At 42.2% G+C, this 20050-nt stretch overlaps 2 protein-coding genes across 3 annotated transcripts; one reads left to right on the forward strand and one right to left on the reverse strand.

Moving 5' to 3' along the window:
* Positions 1 to 1978: 1978 nt before the first annotated feature.
* Positions 1979 to 13965, reverse strand: nfat5a (nuclear factor of activated T cells 5a). 2 transcript variants are annotated; one of them, XM_030766177.1, is made up of 13 exons: positions 13790 to 13965; positions 11390 to 11518; positions 8708 to 9308; positions 8165 to 8348; positions 7718 to 7908; positions 7383 to 7555; positions 6914 to 7048; positions 6635 to 6687; positions 6342 to 6474; positions 5765 to 5839; positions 5419 to 5543; positions 2776 to 5155; positions 1979 to 2654 (listed from the first exon to the last, which is right to left on the reverse strand). In XM_030766177.1, exons 1-13 carry the CDS (start codon positions 13860 to 13862, stop codon positions 2425 to 2427), a joined length of 4482 nt encoding a protein of 1493 aa, XP_030622037.1. In that variant the 5' UTR covers positions 13863 to 13965; the 3' UTR covers positions 1979 to 2424. The 2 variants fall into 2 exon arrangements, with proteins under 2 accessions (XP_030622037.1, XP_030622038.1); XM_030766178.1 differs by lacking the exons at positions 11390 to 11518; positions 13790 to 13965 and adding an exon at positions 9850 to 9901.
* Positions 13966 to 15640: 1675 nt separating this feature from the next.
* Positions 15641 to 19142, forward strand: dbndd1 (dysbindin domain containing 1). Its single transcript, XM_030766854.1, has 4 exons — positions 15641 to 15671; positions 17460 to 17606; positions 18080 to 18217; positions 18973 to 19142. The coding sequence occupies exons 1-4, from the start codon at positions 15641 to 15643 to the stop codon at positions 19140 to 19142; spliced, it is 486 nt and encodes a 161-aa protein (XP_030622714.1).
* The last annotated feature ends 908 nt before the right edge of the window (positions 19143 to 20050 follow it).

A 20050-nucleotide genomic window follows, 5' to 3' on the forward strand; every position in this document is an offset into this window, starting at 1 on the left:
ACAAAACACAATCTCATTTGTTGTTTTTTTTTGTTGATGTTTTTTGTTGTTCCACAGTGATGGGGACGAGAAAGAATCACTAGACTAAGTTCTGCCAAACAAATGAAGCATGTAGTACAGTACTGCAGGAGCGGACACTAAACGCACACACTCTGTGTGGCAATGTACACGGTACATTTAGTCATTTCAGATCTTACAAAAATACTGTATGTATACCTCACTAACCGGTGAAAAATTAGTTATTGTTTCGTTTTTGTTTCTTTTTTTAACTACAAAGAGAGCAAATGCTCAGCAAACTGACAATAGCCTACACAGAGGAACAAATACCACAAGTAAATACTATTTCTGCTTCTTTTTTTCCTACAGAGTTTCTGACGCAAATACAGAACATAAAAAGCAATACAGAAGCATATTTAAATGTAACTTGTCAAAGCCAAACCGAAGGGAGAAAATGGGATATGTGTAAAACATAAATAACTCATTTTAGTATAGAAAGCAAACGTCATTATGGAAACTAGCTTTTTTTATTCTTTTTCTTTTCTTTTTTTTTTAAATAACACTACTCACATTACCTGAACATGTGCACAAGCTGCTCTTTGAAATGAGTTTAAACACACTGAATGTAGCACATGTTATATTTTTGTTTAATGGTCTCGGTTATTGAAAGAAAAAAAAAAACAATCTTTAAATAGAAAAGTGAGCTGTAAACCTGTGAATGTGTGGATGACATTAAGAACCATGACTGGTGAAAAAAATGCATGGGTACCTAATGAAATTTCAGGTGAAAGAAAAAAAAAAAAAAAAAAAAAAAAGATGTACATGGGAGCCCATAGTGCTGTCACAAAATGTCCTGATGGAATTACAAAAACGCTGCCTCTTCAAAGACATCAGAGACAAAATGACACCAATCTTCAAGCAAACCTACTCACTGGGCTTTCGAAAGGAAAAAAAACTTGAAGTTGATACAGATATGAATGCTGAAGTAAACATCTCTGAAGAGTCTATCCATCATGGTAACTAACTGTAGCACCATTACTACAAATGAAAAAAAAAAAAAAAACATGGCTGCCACTGTGCACAAAAAAAAGACAACTGTACATTTTCACTCTCCTAGTCCTGACTGATATTGCGAAGGACTAGATCCAAACGTCCACTTCACACTAACAATGAAAATTCCGCTTTCCAACCAAAGCCAGTTTGAAAGAGTACATCTATCACATTTTATATTTGAAAAAAAAAATAATAATAAAATCAATAGAACGACTTTAAATATAATACAAATAGCAAAATGCTGATTTTCCTTCCACAGAACACACACACACACACACACACACACACACACACACATACATACATACATACACACACATACACAATGTATACATTGTACACATTCTGCCATAGGCATGCATGTGTGTGCAAGGGCATACGAGTATCTGATGTATTCGCTGTATACCAAAAACGATGTTGCACATCCCTGATAGGAATGAATGACTAAATCTGGACCTCTTCTTCAAAAGGACATTTGCATTCTTCCTCAAAAACATCTATCACTTGGGCCAACTAAAAAAAAAAATCTAGCCACTTTTCATGATATCAAAGTATGAATACACACAGAGGGACACTGTATTCAAACAATCATTTAAAAAAGTATACTGTGGATTAAAATATACTATTAAAAATGTTAAACATGCAGAGTATGTATGAAGAAGACAGGGGCTGATATAAAAACATAACATCTTTTGGAAAGCCTTAGAAATGACTATCAAAAATAAACAGTAACTGCTGCCATACAGGAGGGCAGAAATGGCTTGAATGCTACAAACAGGGGAGCATCCAGATCTAAATTCCAATTCCATAAAGTGCTAGAGATACCATGGAAAATTCATAGACACACTGTATACTCACTCAGTGGCGAGGTTTCTTGGACAGTTTCCATTATTTCAGTGAATGATACATCATGAACGCAACTAAAAAGTACTGGTTTAAAGAAGAAGAAAAAAAACAAAACAAACAAACAAAAAGAACAAAAACAAAAAAAAAAGTGCTGACGTATGAAATGACCTCAAAGGCCTATAAGGTCTAAAAAACATTCTGTTACATGATATGTTCACTAACCACTGCTTCACTTCCTATTCCCCTCATCATCCATAATGAAAACTAGTCTGGATGATGCCGCAACAGTCACCAGACTCAGACCAAGAAATAAATTCACTGAACAACTCATCTTTTTTTAAAAGGCCTACAAACAATCAGATCTAACTTTACTTTTTCCTCCATTTGTCTGCTCTATTGGCCACATGTTTTGTCAACAAGAAAATCTTCGCATCAAATTTAAAATTAAACATTTAGAGGCTCATATTTGAGTTTTATAACCTGCAAGAGGCCAGCCTGGATGAAAATTACCAATCTCTACTGCTGGTCCTAAAAATCTCCCGAAAGGTTTTTCCCCTGTTCCTGAAGGCTCTCCAAGAGCTCGTCAATCTTTACCATGTTCTGGGTGTTGTTCATATTGTTGGACTGGTCCAGTAGGGTCTGGATCTGTGCGCTGCTCTGAAGCTGATTCTGGGTTTGACTGGGGCCAGCGTGTCCAATGGTGACGAGCTGATCGGACAATGTAGGACCAGAAGTATTTATCAGCTGCCCACATTCTGCTAAACAGAACAAACGCAAAAGCATCAGTGAAAATCAAGCTAATTTATAACTCCTTTGGGCACTAGCATTTCTAAAATCAGGTCTGAATAAGGCTTGAGAATAATGATGACGACGACTCACCATTGGGTATTTCAAACAAGAACAGGCTTGTTTGCCCTGGCTGTCCAGGCTGGCTAAGGGTCCCACCCATAGCTGCCTGAAATATCTGGTCCGGAGGTTGCTGATTGGAAGAGGTTGTGTTGTTCTGAGGCCCTCTGACAGCCACCCCGCTCTGCCCAGTAAAGATAGCTGCTGCCGTAGCAGCCTGAGGTAACTCCTGAGCACCAACACCTCCCTGGAGGGCCGACATGGCTGACTGGGGCAAGAAGATGTTTACAGAGGGTTGGTCCGAGGAGACGGAGGCAACGTTGCTGGGGCTCGGGACGACCTGCATAGGTTGCTGGTCTTGGAAGAGTCCCGGTTGAGAGGAGGGCATGTTGGTTGCAGAATCGCCAACGACAGAGCTCTGGTCCTGGAAGGACATGGGCTCTGTGGGATCCTGCTGGGTCACGGTCACAACAGCGGTTTGGGAAAAAAGAATCTGGGGGCTCTGTGATGCCTGGGCAGGCGAGCCTGACTGTTGGTTTGGGGAACTGTTAGGAGGAACACTGCCTGAGCTTGGAACTACCTGCATGGGCTGCTGGTCCTGAAAGATGTTCTGCGGTAGGTTTTCACTGCCAATAGGACCCTGGCTCTGACCACTAAAGATCAGAGACTGCGGCAAATCTTGAGGGTTAATGGGACTTGCACAGAACAGTATGCCAGTCTGGGGCTGTGGCTGGGACTGACTCTGGGGGAGTGATGTCATAGTCTGGAACAGGGAGGCTTGCTGGGCTGTTGGTTGTTGCTGTTGCTGTGGAGACTGCTGTTGCTCCATGGGGGTACTCTGCTGCTGTTCCATAGGTGTGGCCAACTGCACCTGTCCCTGAAAAAGTGACACTGTTGGAGAATCGGACGCTGACGTTGGCATGGGGGTAAGGAAAGTTATCGGTTGCTGCTGTTGTTGATTTGGATTGTTGTCCGCTGATAACTGGCTAGGCAGCACGCTTTGGGAGATAAACAGAGTGGCGGATGTAGCCTGCTGCTCAGAAGGGAGACTAGAGCTTGTCAACATTGTCATAGTGTTTGGGAACAGGGCCGCTTGGACCTGGGTAGTCTTTGAGGCACCAAAGAGACCACTCTGAGGGTCTTGTGTTTCTGTCAAAGGGTTACGGTTTTGGAACAGCTGCTGTGGAGGAGAGGGGTGAGATGGTGGTTGCTGAAGGAAACTGGGGGTCTGGATGGTCAAGAGTCCTCCCGCTTGTTGGAAAAGTGTTGCTTGTTGCTGTTGCTGCTGCTGGGATGTACTCTGGAGAAAGCCTTCAGACGACTGCGACAGACTGCCCTGGCCCTGCATTACCACTTGTGCCGTTCCCTGCTGCTCTGTCATCTCTGTCTGAGGTCCTCTTGGAAAGCTTGGAGCACACTGCATAGGGACTTGCGGTGGAAGCAGCTCTGATTGTAACTGTTGCTGCAGGTTCTCTAGGACTTTCTGATGTTCTTGTTGTTGCTGGAGGTTCTCCAAGTTATTCTGGTGCTGCTGCTGCTGTTGAAGATTATCTAAAACTTTCTGATGCTGTAGGTTTACCAGAGTGTTTTGTTGCTGAAGGTTCTCAAGAACTTGCTGATGCTGTTGCTGTTGTTGTTGTAGATTCTCCAAAACCTTCTGATGTGGCGGCTGTTGCAAGTTCTCAAGAACTTGTTGCTGTTGTTGCTGTTGCAAATTCTCCAAAACCTTTTGATGTTGCTGTAGATTCTCCAGGACCGTTTGTTGATGCTTAAGATCTTCAAGTGCTTTCTGATGTTGCTGCTGCAGATTCTCTAAAATACTCTGTTGTTGCTGCTGTTGCTGTTGGTTGGTCAGGGTGTTTTCATTGCCACCCAAACAAAGGCTGTTCATGTTTTCCTGGACGTGTTGCTGCAGACTCTCTGCAGAGGGTGTAGGACTATATAGTACAGAATTCAGTTGCTGCTGAGCCTGGAGCTCACGCACAGCCCTTTCCAGTTGAGCCACCCCGTCTTGGGGTATGAGAGACTGGACTTGGGGTTGTTGGGATGGAGGAGGCCTTGAATCAACCATTTGGGGAATCCCTACAACTAACATCCCACTGCCATCAGCACTGTTCTCTTCAGGGGAAAGAGTCTCAGGGGTCTCCCGCAGGAACTGCTGAGGGACCTGTGGAGGCACAGGCTGAAGAACAGTGGTGTCTTCTGACAAGGACACTTGGAAGGATGTTGTGGGGGTAATGTCCTGCTTCTGAATGGTGGTCAGTGGCTCTGGGGTGCTAAAAATTTGTGCCTGGGGCTGTTGTGTGTCCCCTGTTTGCAGAGGCACAGGGCTAGGATAAGATTTGTTGCTTGTGTTGGGTAGGACGGTACTAATCTCCAAGATCTGCGGAGCTGAACCTAGAACCTCTGTGGACTAGGTCACAAAGGCAGAGAAAACACATAGCCACTGTTAACGTCTATAATAAAATCCATCCCATCAATATGAAATTTTACTAAGGATTAGTCATATATACATAATTGAAACCAGTCCAATCTTCCATTATTAAAACCAGCCCCATGATCAGGATAAAATCTCCAGTTTGTGTATGCTAGATGTTTTACATAAATTTAGATATATAAAACTAAATCAGAAAAAAATGCACAATGAAAGGAGAGGTTCCCTTTAATTGACCATACCTTAAAAACTGTTTGTGCTGTAGGATTACTAGAAACTTCCATAGGAGTGACCTCTTCGCGTTTGACCATGGACATCAATGGGGCCATCAAGGTACTGTTCAGACAAGTTGTCCCAGTCTGCATTGCTGCAGAGGTATCATCAGTCACTTATTTAGGAATGTCTTAATTCCACTACAAAAGATATTGTGCCTTATAGTCTATGTGTCTGCTTAGCTTCTCTTCCTCAAGAAAGTTTTTAGTTTTTCTTCCCCAAGAAAGATAATAGCTACTTGGTCTGGTCCGATTCAGAAATAACAATCATAAGTACAAACTCTGTTAATGTCAAAGAGGCCTTTGTTCACCATACCTTTCATCTGTTCTTCATATGTACAAGGCTTAGTTGTGGCTGGCACCTCTGACTTCACAGGCACATCAACTTTCTCTGCATGGGGTGGTGGGTGAGATAGAAAATTACTCATCACTAATCAGTCATCAATATTAAACCTAAACTTTGAAATAAAACTGAATAGACTTAACTTCTAATCATCAAACTCCTGCCTATGCATCCTCAAAGGAACCAATTATCTGGAATGTACTACACCATTTTCAGTTAAGCACTATACCTACCAGGCACGGCCAAATAGAAATAAATTGAAAAAATTGTACCACCACCTAGTTTTGGTCTACACCAGTTCTTCATCATGAGCATGAGCATGAGCTAAGGGCAGTGGTTTCCAGCTTTAGAAAACTCAAACTGTACTCTCCTGCACACGTAGGCTAGCAGAGACAGGTTGTGAGAGAAAAGGCAGGAAGGTTTAACTGTTTCATATGACCATTAAACCAGTCGGAAGGACGGATCAAAAGGTACCTTGTTCATGCATATGGACCTATATGCATCCTACTCCACAATTTCCTAGACAAAACTCATCTCTCTGTCTACAAACCTGGTTGAGGAGTGTATGTAAAAGGTTGCAGGTCATGTGTTTTTCCGGCATTTGTAACCACAGAAATGCCAACGGATACAGGGGAGGTTACCGTCAGGTCATGGTATGGAGGGACCTTCACCACTAAATGGTTCTGGGTAAAAAGAACAAAAATATTACATGTCCGTACATCTCCAGTCAGAAGTGTGTGTGTATATATATATATACACACACACACACACATATATACATACACATATACACACACACACACACACACACTTAATGATCACTCAAGTAAAACACACTCCTACCTGATGAAACAGCTCCATATCAATCTCTGCCTCAGCCTGCCAGGAGCTCTCATCTGGAAAATGGAAAAAAAAAATCAGCAGGGAAAGTAAAACAGGAGGGAGCAGCAAAACAACTGGTCTATTAAGCAATTTAATCCACAGGACACTGGTGAGATGTTTTGACATTTCTTCTCTTGCGCAATTTACATCCTACATGACATTACAAGCTGCATGCAATCAACTTACAGGAAATTAATAACAGCTAAAGGAATCTGAAAGGAACTACAGTTTTCACAACACCTGAGACATTCTCCTGAAAGATGACTTTGGTTCCCTTCAGAAAGTTCTTCCCAATGATGAAGACCTCTTCCCCTCCAGTCACTGGACAACTATGCAGACTCTTCTTTAGAATCTCAGGTAATCCTGCAGGCTGGGCTGAAGAAAGTGAAAAATATACTTTCAAAACCACATCACGGTGGTGCAAACCATGCTAACTCAGAACCAGCCATTTGATATTGGCCTCTGCTAGCCCAGAGCTAACATTAAACTCCGGATATAAATGAATGAAATTAAAACATGGCCTTAACAACACCAGCAGTAATTAAAGTGGGACTTTACTCAGAGTATTCTCAGTTAAGGTTCAAGACAGTCATCAGCCAAAAATAAATGTGAAACCTAAAACAGCTGTTCAGATGAACAGAACTGATCATCCCATTCAACTGAATGAACTGTCCATTTCAAACACTGTAATTCACTGTAAGTCACTCACTACAGAGGATGGGTGAGGAGGTGGTCTGTAGGGTGAGGACGGAACCGTCTGGCCGAGGAATGTTCACCCTGAATGCCAGACGGGCACGAGTGCTCTTCTTTTTAGAACCAGCGACTCCTATACGAGCCTCCACGTCCGCATTCCTCAGCTTCAGAATCCCCACGCAATCCACCCTGTGGATAAACAGCCCAGGTCAGACGCAAAAGCTGTCATGTTTGAGCCAAATCTAGTGGTACAAATGTGCAATGATGAATATGAGCAATGTTTTCAAGATTCGTGAACTGCCGCTAACATAAACGGGAGAACAAAAGTGACAGAACAATGGTGTTGCTTACGCCAGGGTCATCCCATTGCTTGGTTCGAGATTCACTTCAATGACTGTGGTGCCTTCTATGTCCACCTCCTTACAGGCAGTTGTGTTACGTCCCGTCACCCTGCAGGCTTGGTAAAATCCATGAGGCTTCACACGCCCAGCATCATTTGCAACAAACACCTGCAGCACCACTGGTTCATTCACACCCTCCAACTGAAACAAAGGAGCAGCATCCAAAATGGTTCCTCTTAAATCTACTTTTGTAGTTACTTACACCCCTGTGACACAGACAAGCCATTTTATCACTTAGAGTCCTCCACTACTTTTCTGCAATATGCCTACCATCTCCCAAGGGGACAAAGACTCCAGGAGACATTCATTCACCAACAGGAATTATTTTTGGCAAAAAGTTTAACTCATCTGGGCCAATTATGTCCCTTTCAGTCTCTTAACAGGACACTGTTCTCACCTTCACAGTGGGGAAGCCTTGCTGCGTGCGATCTTTGACAGATCCTCTGCTTCCCTCTGTGAGGTATCGTGCTCTGTGCTGAGTCTCTGGCTGAACCAGTATTTTCAGTTCCTTGCCATCGCTTTTCTGTGGGTACTGTGCAGACAGAATGCCTCCTCTCTGATTGCTAGACACCTCCAGAGAACTGAAAAGATAATGAACCAAGAGATAGTGAGTGCTACATATAACCATCTCAGAAATGACAATTCATTAGGGCAGTGTTTTCTACCCCAGGGGTCTTCAGTCATTAAACTTATTTGTTCTATATCTTGACCAGCAGGCCCAAAGCAGTGTGCTGTGTGTGGAATAAGCATATTGTCTGAAAGGATTTTCAGTGGACCAGTCTAAGAAACATGACAATGCTACAAAACATTTAAGAGGACTGCTATTGTTGACCACTTCATGCTGTGATGAGCCAATAGAAACGTTTGGTCTGATGCCATGACGAGCACATTACTCATAATCCTAAAAGCAGAAGAGGAAACATCCTGACGAGATACTAACCTCCCTTTAGGATTCGTCTTAGAATCAGAGCCCAGTTGTGAAAGGACAAAATGTGGAGCTTTAGCGCTATCAGCATCAAACACATCCATGCTGGCCTCTTCCCTCGTCACCGGCTTTGGGCCCGGTCGCTGGCGGGGTGTGCGCTTGCGGGACTTTCGGGGCACTTCAGTGTTGTCGTTGTAGGAGCTGTTGCTTGCCATGCTGAAGTTCGAGACGGAATCATCCATCCACATACTGCCACTCTGCTCCGAATCCAGGTTCGGCTGGAAGTCATCCTGACAGGACATGTGACTGTCATCCAGCAGGTCCTCAGGTGGGGGAGAGATGTTCAAAACAGTTCGGCGCTTGGAGGGCGTCACCTGTTGGGATGCCCCTACTCCTCCGATACCGTCGCCAATCCCTGCGGCCACCCCGATGGCTACACTCGGCCCGGACTCTACGCTGAGCCTGTCGGACACACCCTCCACTGGGGGACAGCTGTGTAGCCTGGAGGCCTGCTCTGGGGCTGAGGTAGCAGAGAGCATGCTGGGACAGGAAGAGGCAGGAAGTGCACTGCTGTGGCCTCCATGGGAGGCGGAGGCGACACAGGAGGAGGCGGCATCTGTGGTGTGCACAATACAGAAAGTGAATAAAGGCAGTCATCCTAAATCTGGCTAGCAGTCCCGGACAAGCAGTGAAATTTGTGCATGACAGTAGGTTGGTTGATTCCCTCTTTCCCTTTTGATTGTCTTTATCTTTTTCTATTCCTTTTTTTTGAATCCCAAAGTAAAACTGTTAAACAAATCTAGTTGTGATGCATTTGCTCCTCTTGTTTGTTTTTATTCATTTATTTATTTTGTTGCATGTATAAATATATACATTTTTTTGGCATGATATTAATTATAATTAAAATTACAGCATACGTTCCAAATGTTGAACAGTTTTTATTCCTATGCTATGTGAGACTGAAGATAAACATGCGTAGGGCAGACAGAGCAGGTGCAATCACTGCCTCAAAGTGAAGGCTGATCAAATTTACGCAGCCTCTCATAAACAAATACAGGCCAATTATAACTCTCAGGTGTCACCAAATGCATGCCAATTGGAGGATTTTTGGTTGGGACTGAGCGTAGCCATGGAGACAGAATAAACAAGCTTCTGACCTACGAAGCAGAGAACTGCAGATCATTTTATATGCAGACTCTCCCTGATTCAGAGGGAACTCCCTGGAATAAAAACGACAAATGACATCGAATGAACAATATGAGGTGGTCATTCAAGAGTCATCCTGAGAAGAAATCATCAAATTTGGCATTTGTGAGTTATTTCCGAAGAAAATATCAAATTCATTTTGCAGTATTGAGTTATCCTTTTTTAATGTTGTACGTTCTGAGAATGAGAAAAAAAAAATACAAAAGATAGAGTAAAATTTCAAAATGTATAGGGCCAAGTTCCCAAGTTTTCAACGGTAATTTCTTTTGTGTTCGAGATAAGATGTGATGTTGGCTTGGTCTGGTTGGTATTGGTTGACTGTCTTTGCTATCACAAAGTGCTACCACAACAGACAGTAGTCTAGATAGCCCCATTAATAGATCCTACAGCTTCCTGAAGTAGGAAGTAGCCTAACACAGCCATTAACTGAACTACTGAAATAAAAACATTATCACCCCCCCCCCTCTCTCTCTTCCATGACTCTAAACGAATAATAAGTAATCATAAGTGGATGGGGGAAAAAATACTTGGGCAAAAAAAACGGGGAAACAAAGAGCAGAAGCCCTCACATGAATGGCTAAAGAGAGCTAAAAAAATAACCTTGATTCAGCCAAACTATTATGAAAACAATCTCATAATCTACCAGGAAGGGCAAAGTGCCACTTGCAAAATCAACGGTGACAGACTTTTTTTTTTTTTAACAGAAATGACACCACAAGATTACTTGTATTTTACCTGACCACTTCAAACACATTTTGCCACAAGTCAGAAACTTTACTGAGTCAGCAGTAGTGAGACAGCCGTCTATAAAACATAACAGGGATAGTAACCAGGAAGCGAGTCGAGCACAGAGGCAACAGTAACAGGAAATAGTTCAAACATTGCAGTGATATTTGGTGCGGACAGAGAGTCAGTGAAGCATATCTAAGAGGGTCTGGGCAGTTGAGCAGTAAATGACTAAATGGTTAAGGGTGGAACTATGCATACATAAACCCACGCACTCACACACAAAGACAGAGTGGACAAGGTAGCGGTCTAAAGGCTGAACAGAAGTTGCAAAGGGATTAATGCTGAAGAGAGGCTAGTACAGAGCATTCCAGAAATTTAAACGACTGCAAAAGAAGAAATTCTACAAATACAGACAGTGACGCTTTTGGGGGGAAAAAAAGAGAGAGGTGTATTGTCAAATCAGACTGAAAGGGATGGGGGAAAAAAAGAGATGGAACGATAAATGAGGTAGAAAAAAACATAAATAAGTAACACACACTATTGCATGGAAGGAAGCAGCATCTTCTAACAGGACATTACTCAGACATGAAGGAAGCAGCACACAGCAATCACGAGGATGATGAAAAGAGCAAGGGGAAATAGATGCAAGGCACAAAGTGACTCCTGCTTTACAAAGAATGTTCATTATGCAACCAGGGAGATGACTATGGTGTACATTAAAAAAAAAGGGGGCATTCTGTAGCAAGGTTGTAAGGGCCCTACCTGAGGCCAGGGCTGCAGAGGGGGGCGGGCCAGCCTCTCCACCGCTCTTCTGGCTCATAGTGGACTGCTTATCCTGCTGTGTGGAGGGGGGGAGCTGCAGCTCCTTAGGGAGCAGGTCATACACTGACTCTACACGAGGAGAAAGATAAGTGAGAGTACATTTGTGCGTGCAAGTCAGAGCAGACTGCTTATAAACAGAATAAAAGGAAAAAAAAAAAAAAACACATTGAACAAAAAAAAGGTTCAGTGAAAACCAAGGGGGTCACATTTCATCTGCATATATTAAGCTTGACATTTACACTTAACTAACTCAGAACAGACACATTCAAAACTCAGGACCCTTACACTCGGAGACTGACACCTGTCACAAACAATGCATTACAATTCTATAGGAGCAACTAGACTGCACATCACTACACTCAGCCTACAGCCTACACACACAGTCTAAACACATTGAAATTCAAATGACACCATGCATCATCAAGAGCCTATGGCCCATGGTGCTCTGCTGTCTTACACCACTGATAAGTACAGCATTGTCATCAGTCTTTTCGGTTGACAACACGACAACCCTTGACCTATAAAGTCTTGCCAGGTGACAGTGCCAAACACAACGTCACATACACTTCTCAACAAGGCCTTGTGTTCAACTACCAACGTTGGCCACCACACACTCACAAGTACAAAACAGTCTGTGCATGTAGTCTTGCCACCGCATTACAAATCATGAAATGAAAAAAAAAATCAAAAAAAAAAATCACACACTACAAACACACTTGATTTAAAAAAATTACAGGTGGAACCATTTCTCTAGATGATATAATGACTCTCTAAATGAACCAACTGGAATAATCTGTTGTCAGGGAAAACTGATATGTTATTTTAAGAGCATGGATGACAAAAAAAAAACCAGGTGTTGAATGTCAGGATCACAGCCAGTGTGCCAAAAGTGTGTCAGGCACTGTACAGGTCACACTGTGAACATTCCTGCTTTTCTCTATCTACAGTCTCTGTGTCCTTAAGACAACAAGAGATTAAAGAATCATCCAATTCTCTTCAGACTGCTATCATAATACATGGATTATGTCTGACAAAAACGTGCAGCCAGGATAAAAGAACTCTGTCCCTGATATCATTAAAAAACACAATTTTTACAAGAAGTTCGAACGTGAGCAGATCATTCTTTGTCTTCTCATAAGATGAGCCTGTGTAAAAATTACTATACAGAGGCCTTGTGATAACTGCCCGTAAACATTCTATCAAGTTCCCACGAGGTTCTCATAGAGTGACAGACAACTGCGTAAACACAGAGTAAAGTCTTGGTGGTTAACACCACCAAAGTCAAGGGAAATAAGACAACTGTTTCATTAGGCCTTGAATACCATGCCATGCGAACATATCTTTGGGGCAGCTAAAACCGCTGATTTCCGATTAGCATGTAGTTTATCAAAACATCATCTGATTGCAGTTCGTGTGGCACGAAGCTGTAAGAATACACAGTATGAGTATATTCCACTTCAGAACTAAAAATCTTAAAACTATATGAATGCGTCCAAAGTCTTACTATACAATGAAAACACTTTTGTGTCCATTACACCCCTGCACATCTTAGGCAGTCAAATGTTTAGACGGCTTATCACCACCTCAGAAACTGAACCAAGAGTCAGTTCATTTGTATCATTTGTGTTGACATCAATGTGTCTGCGTGGTAGATAAGCTAACACCTAGCCACCTAGCAGTCGTGAAGAGTCAAGGTTGGACGCTAAGGCTATCAATAACTCAAACGGTGCACTAGCTTGGCTAATTAGCTAGCTAAATCTTGCTAGCTAATTACTAGACTGCCATGCACGTTGACCATTGTATCAACAGTGTTTGTGTGCTATAATTAACCTTAAACCAACAATGCATGCCAAACTCAATTAGGACATAAAACAGAGTGCGTTTTAATGCTATTTTAAAAGCTTAAACACGTCACTCCTCGCTCTCTTGAACATGGCGCTAGTCACATAATTAACAACAGACGACATACAAATATTGAAACTCTAAGTTAATGTGGCATGCCTTTGTGTAGCCAACGGTGGAGCTTTAACATAACTTATATCAGAGCTCTAATTAAGTCTGAGAAGGACCACGGGAAACTAAGGGGAAAACCCTATGATACGGTGGCATTCAATCAGTAACTAAAAACCAATGTGCACGACAAGAAAACAATAACACAGCACGCGCAGCTTTCGAGCGCCGTGCACGTATTACTCAAGCTAGCCAGCTACCTCTAATGGCTAGCCATACTTTATTTAAGGACAATACTAGTTTTCTAGTTTATTCAATTTTACTGATTATACAAAGACATTTCAGACTGGCTGTCTGAAAGGACGAAGGAAACCCATATCAGAGCCTTACCTTTAGAATACAGTGATTTGGGGGAATTGAGGTCGATATCCGCACTTAGAAGAGATATAAAATCAGAGGGCATAGCTAGCTAAAGCCTCATGAGAGAAGGGGAAACGGATTCCCTCTCCTCCAAAAATATGGCTAGCTTACCAGGGCAATAACCGCAACTGCGTAGACAGAAAATGACCTCCAGTGAATGGATCAAAATGGTCCGCTCTATGGCCAGATACAAATGTTTTGTTTACTAGCTAGCTATGCTTTATATCTGTTTGTAACCTTTTTAGCAGCCCTCTTCAACACCTGATTAACTAGCTCTAGCAGCCACACACCGTTTTCCCGAACGACTCCTCCCCCCTACCACGCATGCGCCCTGGTGAGCACTAATAAGACGCTTGAGAGGGTGATTGTAAATAACATATGGGGAAAAATAGAGGTTATCAATGCCAGCTCGACTTAGTATGCCCCTGTCATATAGCCCGTACAAACACACACAGACCGTCTGTGTGTCTGTGCGCTTCCATATTTATAGCATGCCCGCATGATGTAGGAATCATAACCAGGGCCTGATTTATGAAAGTCACATGCCCTTCCAACTAAACATTTGGTTATGATTTAATCATGAAAATGTGTATGAACATGAAAGTCTGGGGGAAAAAAAGTATTTTTAAGCATTTGGATGTGAGGATATTATAGTGTCAAAATGTGTACAGGTTGTGCCCAGCCCAAGATGTGCATAAATACACTCACTTTCACCACAGACTGAATGAACATTAACATTAAGAATATGCTTGATTTATGGACAGATCAGATTTAAATATTAAAAAAATGCAAATCTGTTTTTCATGAAGATCAAAGAGGCAAATAGGACAAATAAAAGAGAAAGTCTGCACAAAATTTTAAAACCATTGTATGTTTAACTAGAGTCTTCTGTCTTAGAAGATTTCCTGCCCAATAACGACAGAGCATTAATGTGATGACAGTAAAAAATGCCAATAAAAGCAGTATGATAATACATTTAATCAGTCAATTAATGGAAGATTAAGTAAATGGATTCACCAACACTAACAATGTCTTCACCACAGCATATTCTGAAAATGCCACAGTAATGGTCCAGAGCTCCTCTGCCTTGTCTGGAATTCATACACAGCATTGTCTGGCCTCATTCCTGAAGGTCTTGGGCAGTTAACCTTCAGAAATACTTCTCTGAGATCTTAGAGATGAGTGAGGCCGGATTATATCACCTCAAACAAGGTCTGTGGCAATAAAGAGAATTGTATTTTGATCCACTACATGAACATCCACTACATGAAGTCAGTAGTCTTTTTACAACCCAGTCTTTACACAGATTGACGGTGAGTGTCAGTGTGACACTATTGCCATTACAACACACATAAATGCAAGTTTCAGCATACATGCATACACACACACACACACACACACACACACACACACACACACACACATTTGTATATAGACATTCCTCAATCTTCTAAACCCCCTTTTGTTGTTAAAACATTAAACATTGCACTCCCATAATAAAATTCTCCCTCTCTGTGTTTTAAGGGCAGTGCTGCTGCTGCTGGAGAGCGACTGCAGCTTTGCCTTTCATTGTTTGCATTTATGTCAGTGAGCTTTACGTGCTGCAGTGACGTAGAAGGTGTGGATGTGACTGTGACAGTGCGTGTGTGAGAGACTGAGGGAGATAGAAAGAGAGCAAGTGAAAAATGAGGCTACGCCTGTCTCTCTCTCTCTCTCTCTCTCTCTCCCTCGCTCTCTCTCTCCCTCCTTCTCTCTCTCTCTCTCTCCCTGGTCCTGGCAGCTGCTGTAAACGGCACTGCATGGGCAGCTGTGGAGGACTGAATGGAGGCTCAGGCAGACTCAAACACTGCAGGTAAGAGCTGAGCTGAGCATCTTTCTCACTAAAACAGCAGAATAGACAGCAGTGCATGCAGGCAAAACTGAAGCAGATGCATCTATAATGCTTGTATACACAAATGCTCATGCAGTGTGCTGCTGCATGAATATTTGTCTTTTCATTTTTTTCTGTGTGGGTAGACAGGTTTGTTGCTTAGAGCAAGCATGCAGAAAGACTGCCTCTGTGTAATAGTATGGGCATCTGGTAATCATGTGTGTATGTTCTTGTGTTTTGAGAGCAGCCAATCCGAACACATTCGGTGTTTTTTGTTTGTTTGTTTGTTTCTAAATGCAGGCAAAACTGAGCATAGAAAAAAAACAATGGCAGGCATCATGGTGCCTTGCTATGTAAAACAGGTTCTGTATGACCATGAACAGTCATTACAAGTGTAAGGCTTTTTATGGCACCCTTGTTCTTTTAGGATTTGACATTGAGGAGCATATTTGTCATGCTGCCCTGTGACATTGTCACTAATACATTACACAATCAGTGATATAGGTTTAAACATTGACCTTAATGGCTTAAAATAGTACTGTGCAAGTTTCAAAGCTGATTCAGGACATTTGCTCTCTGAGGCACATACATGTTAACAGCCCGCTTACTCTCATTTATTATTACAGTATGTTTTTATTGCTATGTTAGTATTCCATTGTTACTGGGTATGACTAATATATATAATTACTGAATGAGTGAGGGGTGAGTAGTGTAGAACAGGGAGGCAGGGAGGGGGTGACATGCACACTGCAGAAAAAAGCCAACAGCTATAGTGAGGAGATACCCTGAGTCAAACACTGGCTCCTGTTTTCACAGACATTCACATTTCCATGAGTGAACATGTTCTCTTTCAAGTTCTCATACCAAAAGCGTCTGATCTTCTCCATGAACAGTCGAAAGAACGCGATGAAATGAAACACTTGCATGTTTTGGTTTGCTGCCTAACGGAGATCGATGGAAGGTGGTGAGCCTCATCTATTATGTGTGAAACAAGAGTCTGTCATGTTACCAATCCTTTCACCGACGACCATCAACAGTTCCATATGTTACATTTGTGTTTATTAAACACGAGCAACCTGAAGGCATCATAAACAAAAGACCCCGATTAAAAGAACAATCAGCCACCATAGCTATTGTCAGTAGCACCCATTTAGTAAATGATCATAAACAAACAAACAAAACAAAAAACAATACATTTGTTTACCGTTTGCATACATAACCTTGTGTAAAAGGGAGAGGGTCTGAACACCACATTTGTTTTCTACAATGCAAACATGCCTGTTATTTAATTGTAACAACAGCGTGTAAATGGTAGTTTAATTTAAATAAATGAACTGTTTAATGCCCTGAACAATGCTTGCAATGACTAAGGACTTCAGACAGCTGAGTCAAACAAAGCTAATGGAAATATTGACACACTACAGTGCTTGTCAGACATGAAAATACTTTCCATTTCCATAGAGAGCTCATGAGTAAGGCCTCAAAAAAATGACTTCACTCCATGTGATCCACATCTTCAAAGGGCCACAGACTGGCAGAAACAGTTCAGATGTACTTTATACAACTAAAGGTGTCTTTTACAGATTATAGTACTGAGTACCAATGGAGAGGGTGGTTATGGATCAATTTAAACAGAAAAACAAGATGAATTCTTAATATGTAACAAGAACCAATACACTAAGCAATAACACTTCACTGTAGCATCTGTGGTAACAAGGCAAAAGAAATGACGTGAGTATTGAATACATTTGTTCTTCTTTTATTGTGCAGAGCGAAACAAAGAAAGAGATTTCCAAAAGCTTCTGAAGTCCTCCAGTTCAGCCAGTCTCACCAATGAGGCATCCCACAATGCTTCAAGCGAGCTGGCTGGTACTCCAGGCCCTCACTGTGGGCAGGTGCTGACCAGTGAAAGACGACGTGAGTGGGGTTTGGGGCGGAGCTCTGTTTGACCAATAGGAGGCACTGTGATGAGTCATTGTGCCTAAGGATGGCTACGTTTCAGTCACACAAAACTGTCACTATGTCTGACAACTTTTTACTATGATCCACACCAATGCAGATCAAGACTATAACTGTATGATATAACGAGACAGATTCATTGTCTTTGACAAAATCATCAAAATAAATTTACAGAAGCATCAGTTTGTGAACAGATTTTAAGGTCCTACCAAATTCTTTGTTGGAAAAAGATCACATTTTCAAGTATTTATACAATTACAGTGTTTTAAAAGTGAGATACATTTTTTGTTCTTTGTCGCATTTCTGGAAATGATTAATCTTCTTATCTGTTTAAACACAGACTTTATTAGCTCATTAAAGCTCTCTCTCTCTCTCTCTCTCTCTTTAAACTTGCATTCTCGATTACAACTATGTGTCCTGTCTGACCTCAGAGCCCTTGAGCAGTGTGTCCTCTCTGGAGGTGCACTTTGACCTCTTAGACCTGACGGAACTCACTGATATGTCCGACCAGGAGCTTGGGGAGGTGTTTGCCGACTCTGATGAGGAGAACCATAATGGCTCACCAGCAAGTGAGTCCATCCCTCCGAAAGAAAAAGTAAAAAGAAAAGAAACCAACAAAATGAAGTGGGCACTCAAGCAATTCCCTCTCAAACGTCCTAGGAAAACATTATATGAGCGATTATGGTGTTGTTTTATATGAAGCTTAATAGTTTAGAAGAGTCCAGGCTAAAGGAGCTTGAGGTGGAATCTCTTGTATTTTTCTCCAGTCTAGAGTTTCCTCTCCATAGCCTTTTGTTTTCCCCTGCAGCTGAGTCTGGCTGCGAGTCCATCACTATTTGATGGAGCACAGAGCCAGAGTGCACAAATGTGTACTGCCTAAATATTTCATCTGAAAACGCAGTTAAAGGCAAAGGCCTTGTCTCTGCTCTGCAGTCTTCTCAAAGCTGTGGAGTTTAAACTTAGCCAAAGAGCTGACCCTCTCAGCTTAAGAATCCACGCTCCTCTTACTTTCCCTGTCATAAATAATGCTTTTCCACAGGGCAAGTAGTACAACGCCTCAGCTAAAGGTTGTTATGACAACACTTGGACAGTCTGAGAACCCATAACCTTCTCCCCGAGCAGAGAAGGGAAAAAAAGAAAAATAAACTCAACCTTAATTGAGTGTGAGTGTGAATGTGAAGTTCTGTTCACTATCAGAGTTAAGACTCCTTGTGGGACAGAACAAACAAACAACTGAACATTCTTTCTTTGCGGCCCTTATGTTCTTCCTGAATTTTATTACCCTGACTGTCCTGTTCATTTTCACTTTTTTTTTCCTCATCAGATCAGCAGAAGCACCCATTGCCACGGTTTCCTCACAGTGGTTACGTTCGTTCACCCTCCTGGACCAGGGGTGCCAAAGGAGAACAGCCCAGAGATCGAAAACATCACAGTGACTCGGAGAACACAGAGCCCTTACTGAAGATAGAGCGCTCCCTGTCTCAGCAGCCCTGAGGAGAGTGCAACTTGGGGACTTCAGGCGGGACACCCTGGTCCTGCCAAGAGAGCGGGGGTCCCATCTCACATGGCGGAAGGAGACGAGAGGGAACCTACAGGACTCACAGAGCGTACAGGCCCCGGTTTGAAAATTACAACGGTTTCTTCTTCTTGTCCAGTCCCTTAACCAGAGAAGAGAAGTCTCCAGAGACTGGTAGGGCATTGTATTCTTCCTTCAGAAACAAAGGTCTTCCTCCAGCCTGCCACTGCGAGCAAGGACATTTCAGATGAAGGAGAGGACAGTGACATCATAGAGGAAGCGATGGAACTTTCGGTAGAAGCTCACAGAATGTCCTGTTTCAGTGAGATAAATGGGTGCCCCAGCTCACAATGGTGAGGTTACTTCCTTACAAGCCTTACAATGTCCTCTTCTTCAGTTCTCATGTTCCTGTACTGTAAATGGGAAGCATCTAGCTGGTATCAATCTTTGGAATGACTTGCTGATTGCCATGATCTTGAGAAGTCTTTGGTAGCGTTATGACACAACACCGCAGTCTGGTACACATGGAGTCTACACTGATGCCAGAGATGCAGGGCTCCATTTTCCCTGCACCAAAAAAAAAAAAAAAAAAAAGAAAGAAAAAAAAAGACAAAAGAAAAAACTTGACCACAGAGCAAAACAACCATAAGATTCACAAAGAGTTTTTTTCTTAGAAATCTTAAGAAAGTTCCTAAATTAATCAATGGTGCTAAGTAGCGCTAAGCAATGTTATATTACATAGCAATATTTTAATTTTTGGCGGCTGTCAGCTTGGAGTGGTAATGTACAAATGCAGCTTCACTTCACCAAGATTATAACACCTCTACAGGGTCATGCATGTTTCAACACAGGGTCATTCTGTGGAGTGATAAATTATGAAATTAGT

This window comes from Chanos chanos, chromosome 2 (assembly GCF_902362185.1).
Source record: "Chanos chanos chromosome 2, fChaCha1.1, whole genome shotgun sequence".
Taxonomy (NCBI): domain Eukaryota; kingdom Metazoa; phylum Chordata; class Actinopteri; order Gonorynchiformes; family Chanidae; genus Chanos; species Chanos chanos.